The 13,419-nt window shown below is 37.3% G+C and overlaps 1 protein-coding gene across 4 annotated transcripts in view; it reads left to right on the forward strand.

Moving 5' to 3' along the window:
- The window catches only part of EPS8 (EGFR pathway substrate 8, signaling adaptor), a 168,672-nt gene that overhangs the window by 131,284 nt on the left and 23,969 nt on the right, over window positions 1-13,419 (forward strand). For 3 of the 4 annotated variants that reach the window (XM_070410637.1, XM_070410639.1, XM_070410638.1), the window contains exons 14-16: window positions 1,915-2,063; window positions 5,011-5,194; window positions 10,699-10,835. In XM_070410637.1, the coding sequence (XP_070266738.1) occupies window positions 1,915-2,063; window positions 5,011-5,194; window positions 10,699-10,835 (470 nt within the window). Of the gene's footprint in view, window positions 1-1,914; window positions 2,064-5,010; window positions 5,195-10,698; window positions 10,836-13,419 lie in introns of those variants that run through there. The other variant, XM_070410641.1, reaches the window with a different exon arrangement.

Here is a 13,419-nt window from a genome sequence, read left to right on the forward strand (position 1 = left end):
AATAATTCTTGCTGTATAAGCATTTTTAAAATTAGAAGGCCATTCATATGCAAAGAAACTGATTCTAGCTCACTAACAAAATTTGTATTCTTTATTCTTTTACACATTTGATACTATCTCAGTTTGAGTATTAGGAAGTATTGTTCATGATGCAGTTTTGCCACCTCCTCTCATTTATTTCACACTTTCACAGATTATAAGTAGCTATTGAGTCATTACACAAAGTAGGAATATAAAATAAAGTGACTAGTTTCCATAACATACAAAATGTAGTCTTTCTAATTAGGCTGGGTATCTGAAAACATTGATATATTTTATATTTTTTTCCTCAAAAGTGACTGCTTGTTAATGGTCTTCCCAAACATAATATTCCTATTACTCCATTTCATGTTCTGCCTATAGAGCCCAGACATTTTATGTGGAAATGGGAAGGAATATTTATTAGGGCCTGACTCTCAGCCAGACAAAGTTTAGTGGCTTTAAACCTTGTGAGTTTAAACCTGTACCCTCAGCATCTGAACGCAAGCATATCCACAGCACACGTGCATGCACACATGTCTACTCAGATTCTTGAGAGGGAACTTTGGCCCATAGCCTTTTATTTACCTGCTTTAGTTTTATTCCCTCTTCCCTCTGTGAAAATAAACTCTTTAATATTCCTCTACTCCTTTACTCTTTACTTTTTCCTTATGTATTTACTGGAAGTACTTGTAAGGCTTGCAAGTAAATAATGAGTGTGCTGGTTGTCAAGGTAGATTTTGTTCTCAGTAAGAGCCCACCTCCCTTATCCTTCATTTTTTCTTTTGTTTGTTCTCATTCATTCCCGTAACACTGTGTCTATTGCAGTTCAAAATCAGATAAGTCTTGGTCCAAGTCCTCAAGGGAGCAGAAACTAAAAAATAACCATAAGCTATAATGCAATTTGTTACTAATATGCACAAATGATTTTGGGGACATAGAGGTGCATCAGAGTTACATTGTGGAGTTAAAAGGGCTTTCCAGAAGAGGTGGTACCTGATGATGGAGGAGGGCCTTCTGGGAGGCTGGGAAGCAGCATGTCAAATACATAGAGGTCTGCACAGCACAGCAGGCTCAGAACACCAGGACGACTGGGGAGAAGGTGACTGTTAGTCGGGCACCATTCAAAAACACATTTCTTTCTTCTTGTGCCACATCTCTGGGAAGGTGAGATTTCTATAAAAGGGCTCTGGTTTCTGCTCTAGGAGATAATGACTGCCATTCTTTAGCCAGGAAATAGCCCCTGAGAAGTAAATATGGAACAGTTTTCAGAAATTCTCTTATCATCACTTTGTTTATCATGGAGTTACACCTGTTTATTTGTTTGTGCTAGTCATTAAATTATCCATTTCAAGTCAGGACAATTTCCTTGGATTAAATTCTAGGGAAAAATACATAGATTCAGAGTCCCAGTTCTCTTTATTTCACTTTTCTCTTTAGGCCCTTTTATTTTTGTACATCTTTGTAGGCACAGCCACAGACTGTTAGCTTGAGCATAGTCTTCCTTTCTATAACCATATTTTTCAAGTTTGGCATAATAGATTTCCAGTGAAGATCTTTTTTTTTTTTTAAACAAACGAAAAATCAGAATTGGTTAAACCATCTGACTTAGAATTCTCTGTAAAGATATTAGTATTTTCCAAGTAAAGTACAGTGATATGCAGCCAATAGACAGAGCCCATGAAAGCTGTTAAATTATTAACTTTTCATTTTAGATTATTAGTCACCACCAATCTGGACAGATCATCTGGCAAGCTGTTTTTCATTCAGTAGTGCATTGCACAACGTTAAAAGTTAATTTGAGTTTATAAAACCAGTGCTTGTTTTGGCATGGCTTTTGAAAATATACAAATAATCGTCATCGTCTTGCTAAAAAATGATGTATTGTGTTTTTAGGTGGTGCAGGCAACAGGAGGTCCTGAACTAGCCAGTTCAGTACTCAGCCCCCTATTGACTAAAGATACAATTGATTTCTTAAATTATACTGTCAATACAGATGAAAGACAGCTGTGGATGTCATTGGGAGAAACTTGGATGAAAGCCAGGTAAACATGAGTTTAGCATCTAATACCTATAATACTTTAAGTATTGTTCTTTGTTTATTGTATGGATCTAACAAGACATTTATTTAACCTTCTAAGTATGAAGACTAGGTGTTATAGATGAAAACCCATGAAAGGCTAAAAGTCTTGGGGAGAACATAGAGGTATATGGAATATAAGGCATGATAAATGCCAAAGTGACATAAGCAAACTGCTATTGGTTGGCAAGGTGGAACAGTCAGGAAGAGGATTTAGAGAGGAGGGTAGTTAGTGTTCAAAGAAGAGCTGGCATTTAAAATCAATAGCTAAAACCATTAAGTAGAGAGATGCATGTTTCTATATAGACATACACATACAGAAGAGTTTGCTAGTCACTCTTTCATTCACTTTATAGAGCTATGTTACTATTCCCATTTTACAGATTAGGATATTGAGGCATAGAGAGGTAAACTAATTTGCCCAAAGCCAAACAACTCATATGTGGCAGAGTGGGGATTTGAACCTAGGTAATCTGGCCCTGTAGTCAATGTTCATAATTATTTCTCTAAGCTGCCTGTCAGCAGGATGGATAGGATTTCCACAAATACATAGCAGAGAAAGGGCCTTCCCAGCAGAGAGAGAAGCTCAAGGGAAGGCATGAAGCAGTAGATTGAAGTATGAATATGTGTTCACTTAGAATATAGACTTTGGGTAGTGGGGGATTGTGGAGAATTGGGAGGAGGAATGGTGTTAAATGAGGCAAACAGAAATGAGCAGGGCTGGGTTATGAAGGCTCTCAATGTCATGCTGTGGAGTTGGAGCAAGGCTCTATAGGCTGTGGAGAACCAATAACTTTGTGAAGTAGAGTATGACATAAACACATATGTGTTTTTAGAAAGATCATTCTTGTAGTTGAGTTTAATAAAAACAAGGACAGAAGTAACTAGAGGCGAAGAGGCTCTTTTGGATGATAATGCTGTAGTTCATTATTTTTTAAAATTTTCTATTAAATGTATTGGGGTGATATTGGTTAATAAAATTATATAGGTTTCAGTTGTACAATTCTATAATACATCATCTGTATATTGCATTGTGTGTTTACCACAAAGTCAGATCTGGGACTAGAATTGTGGTGTGGAAATGGAAAGGAGGAGGGAGAAATTTTAAGAATTGTATCTTGTCAATAAAGTGATTGTGGAAAACAAATAATTAACAATTGCAGTGTTCAAGTTTGCTAAGCAAAGCAAGTAATAAAAATGTTTCTCTTTTCATTATACATGAATAAATAAGTTTTGCTTTCCTTATTTTTCCAAGTCTTTTTTTAAAAAAATATTTTTATTGATTCAAAGAGGAAGGGAGAGGGAGAGAGAGATAGAAACATCAATGATGAGAGAGAGTCATTGATTGGCTGCCTCCTGTACGATCTCCACTGGGGATTGAGCTCGAAACCAGGCATATGCCTTTGACCGGAATTGAACCCAGCATGCTTCAGTCTGCAGGCTGACGCTTTATCCACTGAGCCAAACCAGCTAGGGCTTTCCAAGTCTTTTTATTTCTGTCAATACTTAAGGAGGGAATCACTCACTATGGTGACTTACAAGCTTGTCTTCCTAATGCTTTTGAAAGGGCTAGCCTAAAAGTAATGGCCCAGTTCACTATTTTGTTTTCCTTTTTCTATTGAAACATATAAACCTTCCCCAAATCCAAACCATTTGGACTTTGGCAACTGCTTGTGTTAGGATATGGTTTACATGTTGAATGTTTTACCAAGCAGAAAGCTCTTTAAAAGCACGCAGTTGTTTTTATATTGAAAATACTAGAGGCCAGGTGCACAGATTCGTGAATGGGGGCGGAGGGGCTGGTCCCTCAGCCTGTCCTGCACCCTCTCACAATCTGGGAGCCCTTGGGGAATGTCTGACTGCTGGTTTAGGCCCGATCCCCGCAGGCCAGGCTGAGGGACCCCACTGGTGCACGAATCCGTGCACACACCAGGCCTCTATTATTAGTATAACCCTATATCATACTATGTATATATTATATCATGTAAAAACTCATTAAATAGATTTCTTAAACCTACTAGATTTATGCATATTATGACTTTATGATAAGCCTGAAAAAGCTATTTTAATTCTAAGAGTATTAGGAAATGAATACACTGACTTAAAAACTCATAAAGATAAAAATAATCATGAAGGTACATAATAATCTAAATGCAATGGCTAATTTCATTAAAGTAGAAATATAATCTGAAGAATTAAATCAAGTGTGAAAGATAAACAGATTTTAGCAGAAATGAAGCTATAATTTCTGTCCTAGTTATTTTTATGGTTCATGAGTGATTAGGGGCTTGTAGAAATAAGTGTCACTCAAAGTCATTAAAAAATGAATGGATAATAATGGTGATTATAGACTAGTCCTAACTTGATTTTACTTATTAAAATGTTGCTGATACATTTAATTTACAAAATCAGCAATGTTTTATTTTTGGGGACTTCATAACTTAAAAAATCGTAAACCTTAAGAACATTCTCTGCTGTTTCTCTTTTGAAAAATATATCCAATATCAGGAGGTTTCAGAATAATGGGAGAGAATGAAGGGAAAGATGACAATCGGAAACTACTTTAGATACTAGAGAAGTTTATGTTCTAAATACTTAGCACACTTCTAGTTTCACGTTGGTCCTTTCCCAAATTTTCGAAAACATATACCCATGTTTAAAAGTTGAATGAATGGGGATTTGAGGCATGGTGTAAAAACAGGTAATGAAGCAGAATTCAGTCTTCCTTTCATTTTATATGTATTAAATATGAGATGTTTACCTTTTTGGTGAAGGGACAGCAGATTAGGTATGCACTGTTTTTGTTGTTTTGTGCATTTGTGTTTGTGTTTTATAGCTAGCCTTACTAAAGATAATCTTGAGCATGAATACATTTCTTAATTTTATTTTTTGTACACCTTAATGTCCTACAGAACAGAGTGGCCAAAAGAACAGTTTATTGCACCATATGTCCCACGGTTCCGCAGTGGCTGGGAGCCGCCCATGCTGAACTTCATGGGAGCTCCACTGGAACAAGACCTTTATCAGTTGGCTGGCACTGTGGCAAATGTAGCAGAACATCAACATAGACATGAAGCAAAAAGATATTCCACAGAGGTGAAGGTTTTTAAACATACGTTTTGCAGAAAATACCATGATCTGTGCATTTTCTTAACATTCCACTGAGTTCTCTTTTTATCTGAAGATATTCTAGAATCAGTGATGAAATGTTCTGCCCTTAGTTACCTCTCTCTCTCTCTCTCTCTCTCTCTCTCTCTCTCTCTCCTCTTTGTTGTGACAGTTTCTGTTACCCTGTGAAGCCCAACATGAGTCCATATCATCCCTTCCAGCCTGCCAGCTGCCCCCCTGCCCATCCTGCCAGTGCCCCCCATCCTGCTGGTGCCCCCCATCCTGTTGGTGGCTCCTATCCTGCCAGTGCCCCCCATCCTGCTGGTGCCCCCCATCCTGCTGGTGCCCCTCATCCTGCTGGTGGCTCCTGTCCTGCTGGTGCCCCTCATCCTGCTGGTGGCTCCTGTCCTGCTGGTGCCCCCCATCCTGTTGGTGGCTCCTATCCTGCCAGTGCCCCCATCCTGCTGGTGCCCCCCATCCTGCTGGTGCCCCTCATCCTGCTGGTGCCCCCATCCTGCTGGTGCCCTTCATCCTGCTGGTGGCTCCTGTCCTGCCAGTGCCCCCCATCCTGCTGGTGCCCCCCATCCTGCTGGTGCCCTTCATCCTGCTGGTGGCTCCTGTCCTGCCAGTGCCCCCCATCCTGCTGGTGCCCCTCATCCTGCTGGTGGCTCCTGTCCTGCTGGTGCCCCTCATCCTGCTGGTGGCTCCTATCCTGCCAGTGCCCCCCATCCTGCCGGTGCCCCCCATCCTGCCGGTGGCTTCCATCCTGCCGGTGCCCCCATCTTGCCAGTGCCCCCTCATCCTGCCAGTGCTCCCTGAACTCCAGTGATCCCATCTTTTTGAAGTGTGTTCTCTTTCTCCTTATCTGGGAATTGCCCTCCTACCACTGCCTTATTCTTCCTATTTTCCTCTCCCATCATTAGACCCTCAAGACATTCCCCAGAACCCAGGTTCTCTAAGCTCGTCCCAAACAGGTCTTTCCTGAAAGCCTTAATTCTTCCCTTTCTTCTCCCTCATTTCTTCCTCCCTTCCTCTCCCTCCTTCCTTCCATTCTTTTTTTTCGTTTTCTTTTTCTTTTTGCCTAGTTTCAAACCTCTGGGGTCCTATCAGCCTGGCTAGGAGGAAGTCCCAGCTTCAAATGATCATTTATAACACTATTACTTATACTTTCAGGAGGTAATAAAATCTATTGTATCTTTTATATATTTAGTAAGCTACAGAGTACACCTATTTGGGGAGCAAATTAAAAGATTGAAATTGGGTATGTTACCGCTTTATATTCCTTAAAAATGATTTTGCTATGACTCTTCTTGTTCTATCAGAAAATAAAGTTGAACATTGCTTAATGCCGAATCAAACTGAATAGGATGATTAGAAGTAATTAGAGGAATGAAGTCTAGTTTGGAAAAGGTCCTCCTTGAAGTCCTACTCATTTTCTTTATTTAATTTCTTAGATTAATGTTCTTGGACTACTGTGCTATTTATAATGTGGTAGATATGATATCAATGAATGAATTAACAAACCAGAGTAAACCCTTACTTTTAAAGAGAAAAATTTATGTAAGTTTAATTTCTTAAAATTATTCCCTTAGATAATAACCATATAATAGAAAGTTGGTTAAATTCTGAAACTTTAAAAATAAAGCAAACTGCCCTGGCCGGTTTGGCTCAGTGGATAGAGCCTTGGCCTCTGGACTGAAGGGTCCCAGGTTCGATTCCAGTCAAGGTCACATGCCCGGGTTGCAGGCCCAATCCCCAGTGTGGGGCGTGCAAAAGGCAGCCAATCAATTATTCTCTCTCATCATTGATGTTTCTATCTCTCTCTTCCTCTCCCTTCCTCTCTGAAATCAATAAAAAATATTTATATATTAAAAAAAATAAAGCAAGCATACTGCTTTGAAAATAATTTTTTTCTTTTTTTAAAAAATTTCTTTATTGGTTAAGGTATTACAAATGTGTCCTCATCCCCCCATTAACCCCCAACCTCCTCCCCCCCCCGAAAATAATTTTTTCTAATGTGACTTTTTCCTCTGGCTGCATATAAGGGTTTAGGTGGAGTCCGTAACTGCCCTTCCCTCCAACTGAGTGATTAAGAAGATGACCTCAGAATTCTGGGCAGTGGTTGGCAGGCATACAACCCTGTCTGTAATTTCATAGTTTAGACCTCATCACTATGAGTTTTTTTCCTCATAGAGAGCAGAGTTTTTAGAGGAATAAATGTAATCAAACATGAAATTATGTTACTCTTGCTGTTGCTATAGTTATAGCTGACTATTTTCAAATTATAGAAATTTCCAGCTTACAGTCTTCATATATTAAATAAGAAAATATATCTACTTTATAATTATGCCTCAGAAATTCACTTTTGTGAGTTCTCTTCTGTGAGTTCTTTTTCAGTTTGTGCATGTATTTAAAGAGAGGGTAATGTAATTGGGACTTCAAGTGTAAAAGTTACCTCCTCTCATTTAGTAAGTAATTTTAAAAGAAGAATTATTGACAATCCTTCCTTATAATGCATTATCTCATTTTCTGGTTATAAATGATTTTTCAGAGATTTTTTTTTTTTTAAAAGAAAGGCACCTGCTAGCATTTCTAGGAAATTTACTACCCTAAGATTTTGTTGAAAAGCCAAGTACTGATGACTTAAAATGCATAAGAAATGTAGTCATTCCCAGAAGAGAGATTTTATTACACTTTATTGCTACTTTTATGAATACGTTCAGGGCAAGCCTTGGCTGACTCAGGTTTTGTTTAGAATCGAAGGCATAGGTGAAGTGGAGTGACAGATACGGTGGCAGTGCTCACCTTTACTTCCGCTGAGCCAGCAGCAGGTGCACACGAGGTTGTGTGGTCATCAGAGTCACTTGGCATCATTTCCTCCTCCTCCTGACATTCCCATCACTCTCAGGGCCCAGTGATCTCATACTGGTTGCTTCACTCTGTGGGTGACTCTAACAGTTTCTTGAATTCCTCCCTATATTTTTAACAGCCTTGAATAAAAAATTGACTAATCATCTAATTCCTCTACTCTGTCCTTGGGAAATGATAAGCTGAATTAAGCTATTTGTTTTCTATTTAATTTTTCAGCTTTATTGAGGTATAATTGACAAAAAATGTAAGATATTTAAAGTATCTTTACGTAAAGCATCACTACCATCTAGTTAATTAACATCAACACATCCATGACCTCACATACTTATTTATCTTTGTTGTTGAGAACATTTAAGTTCGACTCTTTTAGCAAATTTGAATTATATAGTACAATGTTATAAATTGTAGTCACCATGTTTTACATTAGATCCTCAAGCCTTTCATAGCCGAAAGTTTATACCCTTTCACCAACTTCTTCTTACATCCCCCAGCCCCTGGCAACCATTTTTATACTATTTCTATGAGTTTGACTTTCATTTTACTTAGCATAATGCCCTCAAGGTACATCCATCTATGTTGTTGCAAATGGTAGAATTTCCTTATATCTCATGGCTAAGTAATATCCCATTGTAATATATATATATATATATATATATATATATATATATATATATATCTTAATCTTATACGTATACATATACATACTATATCTTCCTTATCTACTCATCTGTTGATGGATGCCTAGGCTGTTTTCATATCTTAGCTATTATGAATAATGCTGAAATGTACATCAGAGTGCAGATATCTCTTCAAGACCCTAATTTTGTTTTCTTCAGTAATATACCCAGTAATGGGACAGCTGAGTCATATAGTAGTTTTATTTTTGATTTTTGAGGAACCTCCATACTATTTTCCATAATGACTATAGCAATTTACATTCCCAACAACAGCACAAGAGTTTCCTTGTCTCTACACCTTTGTCAACATTTTGTTATTGTATGTCTTTTTTATAATAGCCATCCTAACAGGTGTAAGGTGGTATCTTATGTGGTTTTGATTTAGATTTCCCTGATGATTAGCGATGCTAAGTGCCTTTTCATGTACCTGTTGACTATTTGTACGACTTATTTGAGAAAATGTCTGTACAGTTCCTCTGCCCATTTTTAATTGGATTTTGTTTTTTGGCTACTGAGTTGTATGAGTTCTTTATGTATTTTGGATATTAACCCCCATCAGATATAGGATTTGCAAATATTTTCTCCCACTTCATAGGTTGCCTTTTCACTTTGTTGATGGTTTGCTAAGGTAATCAAATGGTGGAAATTGTTTAATTGTATATGTGTGTTAAGTGCAGCATCCTCATATAGTTCCTAGGAATAATATGATATGGGTATTTAAATATCAACACTGGACTGTGGAGACACCTCATCTGCTCAGTCTGTGATAAACTCAGCCCTACTCCTGCCAACTTTGTCATTAGAAATAACTATATTAAACATGTGCCCAGTAATTTTTTAAACCATTCCCGGTTTTAAATATTTTACCCCAGGGATTACATAAACAATTGAAATAGCCAAGGAATCCTAGTGCTTCAGAGTCTGTCATGTATCTCCCATACCTCACTTTACAAAAGGTAGCAGTACAAAATCTTTAGATGAATGTGTGTGTGTTTTTTTGTTTGTTTCTTCATTTTTCCCCATAATTTTAGAAGCATGCTGTTCAGTGAAACCATAGTCCTCAGTCTCCCTTGGTTAGTCCAGTAAGCCCATGTCTGAATTGTGTTAACTGCAAAAGGAAGTGACTCTGGCATTGTCTCCTTCTGGACTATTGACTATTAAGATCGATGTGTTTCTGCCTTTTTATGTTCTCCTCAACAGTAAATCTGATAATAGTGCTGCCATTTAAAAAATAATACAAAATAGTTTCTGTGTACATTTTAAATAATAAGAAAAATGAGAAGGTGGTATAATTTCAATGCACAGAGTTCAGATGATTTTCATGTGACAATATTTACCTTGCTAGTGGTAAAGGACTGCTTCTTAAACATAGAAATCACGGGTTAAGGGTTTTGTTGTTATTTTTAAGCCACTTTTATTTTATATAAGCTCTTAAAGTCTGCCTAATCCTAAAATCACCTAGTACTGAAATTCCTGAGGAAAGAATGTATAGGCATACCTCATTTTATTGTGCCTCGCTTTATTGCTCTTCACAGATGTTGTGTTTTTTTGTTTTGTTTGTTTGTTTTTTACAAATTGAAGGCCAGACCATTCAGCAGCAAAAATATTACTAGTTGCTTTATTGGGTACTGGCTTTATTGCAGTGGTCTGGAACCAAACCCGCAGTATCTTCGAGTTATGCTTGTATTGTTTTTATACCTGGACATTTCCAGAATTAAGATTTAGCCTTTGCTCTAATTACTTTTCTTATTATAAGTAGGTCTTGGACAAAATGTATCTACCTTGTTTCATAATTTATTCACTTAATGGTTACTAACTTAATGGGCAATCACTTGAAAATGAAACTGATCACAGTATAGTGGAGTGTTCGTATTGATTGACGTCAGTGCTCATTCAGTTAATTAATGTTGGTGATTCTTTAATCTCTCCTTCCCTGTTTTTCAGCAATCCAGTGTATCAGAGTACTTTCCACCTCCACCTGAGGGGTATGCATTCAATAGCATTTACACAAGAGGGCCCCATCTGGACCAAGGGGACACTGCTGCTGCTTTTAAGCCAACGCCTAATCGCCATGTAGATAGGTAATATTCCATGGGCATCATTGGGAGAGCTGTGGATGACTATCTCTGATTTAGTGCAAATAGAGATGCCAGTGTCTGCATTGTTCACTACAGCTTTAAACTGTCCATCTGTCAGTTGTTTGTAAAGTTTCAGCTGTTCCATCATAGAGCTGGCTTTGATGAACAAAACCTCCAGTCCACAATTCTAACGTAGCATAACTGCCTTTGGATGACTTTCTCTTCTTAAGATGATGTTTCTGACAAAATATGTGAATTAAGAAGAATGGCTTTAACATTCTCAACTGTTTGCACCAGATGGTCTCTACCAGCTCTGTATCTTTTAGAGGAAATAATTTTCATATTTTCTCTCCAGAAACAAACAGATCTTTATATAGAAATATTTAAACTAAAGATAAACTAAATATTTTAATGGAGTCAATGCCTTATTTACCATTTTACCATTTTGTCTTACTGTATTCTCACTTTCCAGTTTTACATTTTATTAATTTTCCCAAATTTCTCTCTTAAAAAATTTAATGTAGGCAGAGATGGGAAATTGAGATGGGTAAGAAATAAAGGAATTGGAATAGGTTCACTTTTTCAATCTTGTTTTCCAGCCTCGACAAGTGAGGTTGACACAGAGGCCAACCCATATAAGACAAAGGAAAGGTGAAATGTTGGTAGCAAGGATATGGGAAAATGATCACTCCTATGAAGTGGGGTAGAGAGCTTGTTCTGTGCTCTCCTATCTCAAAGCCTCACTCACCATGAGTGTCCTATTTATTTATTATTTTTCCAGTATGCTCTTTTCTTAATAGAATCTAAAGAAGGTGATATTCTGTTGGGAATGATGACATAGATAATATTTAACTAAAAGGTGTGAAAATTATACAGGTATTATTCTAATTGAGTGCAAAGAAGAGTCAGGAATGAATAACACATTTTGAAAATGTCAACATGAAATACTTTTTAATTTTAGGTGCAATTTTAGTAGATATACATGAAAATCGCTTTTGAAGTTTAAAAATTATTTCATTGAAATTCTTCTTGACTAATCATTACTCATCCTCATATTTTCTTCTTCCTTTGTTTCTACCTTAGTTGTCAATAATCAAGAAGTTATTTTAGATTAGTGATTCTTACCTTTTCCTTTTGTTTCATAATTCCAGTAAATTGGGATGGTTTTTCACTGTTAGGTAACTAGAAAACAGCGTCAGTTTTCTCATGGAATTTTATATATCACAGATGATGTAAGAGACATTCTTTTAAAAGTTATAACATATTTTACCTCATTTAGAGAATACTGTGGTGAATTTCATAAGGTTTATTTTAGTAACCTTTCTGAATAATAAATTAAAATGGAATTTAGTGATGACAATTTCATGAAGGGATATTCAATAGACCTTAGAGTTACCATAATTTAGACACAGAAAGAATGTTTGAAAAACACGGTGGGTAGTGGGTAGACCATATAACTCAATTGTCTTTATGGAGCCCAACCTCTCAGCTGGGCTGTTATAATAGGGGCTGCATAGTTGATAGACACCTGGGTCATTAATTATCTGTGTTGCTAAGAAAATTTGTCATTACTTTTGTAAAAACTGAAAGTTCTCATCTGATATGAAATACACAGAGGGTTGGAATTTTTTTAATAATAATTATTATTCATCTTAAACTCTGTTATATGCCAAGAATACAGTAAATACCATTTGAAGTATATTCACTGTTCAGTGAAATTACTGTCATTAGGGAAATCACCTGTTGAATTTACAGCCCTCACCTTTGAAGGATTATAGTTTACTGCCATTCAAAAGCAAGTAGTGTTTTAGAGAAGTCTTGGGTCATTGCTTTCTCCATGTCTACTCTATATTAAATGTATATCTGTTACTCCAAATCAGAAACAGAGACCATATCATTTTTATACATTCCAGGTCCTTTTTTTTAATATATTTTATTGATTTTTTACAGAGAGGAAGGGAGAGAGATAGAGAGTTAGAAACATCGATGGGAGAGAAACATCGATCAGCTGCCTCCTGCACATCTCCTACTGGGGATGTGCCCGAAACCCAGGTACATGCCCTTGACCGGAATCGAACCTGGGACCTTTCAGTCCGCAGGCCGACGCTCTATCCACTGAGCCAAACCGGTTTCGGCCATTCCAGGTCTTTAAGGAAACTTTGGTACATCTGAAAAATTACAAGGTGTGATTTTTCAAATTGATAGCTATGGTCAGTATATACCCAGGTTTAATCTAGAGAAAGCGAGAAACTGAAGATTTGTAAATTCTGAAGTACTTTGTAAGTGCATGCTGGGCAATTGCTTCTGAGACACCCAAGATAGCAAAAACTTAAAGGAGAAATGCAGCCAAAACCTCTTCAACCTGCAGACTCAGTGCACAGTGGCAGAGAGTTACTTTACCTGTGTGACGGAACTCAGCTCTGCTTTGTCAGTTGTGCTTATTTTCCAGATCGTAGGAGAGAAGAACATGAGGGAGGAAAGATAGAAACTGTTTTTGTAAGTTTGGGAGTGATTGAATCTTATCTTATCCTCTTCCCCCCACTCCCAACGAAATCTAAATAGTTAGGATCATATAACTAGAGATAAG

The sequence above is a fragment of the Myotis yumanensis genome, unplaced genomic scaffold (assembly GCF_028538775.1).
Source record: "Myotis yumanensis isolate MYYU_CA2020_CCGP unplaced genomic scaffold, mMyoYum1.0.hap1 SCAF_3, whole genome shotgun sequence".
Classification (NCBI taxonomy): domain Eukaryota; kingdom Metazoa; phylum Chordata; class Mammalia; order Chiroptera; family Vespertilionidae; genus Myotis; species Myotis yumanensis.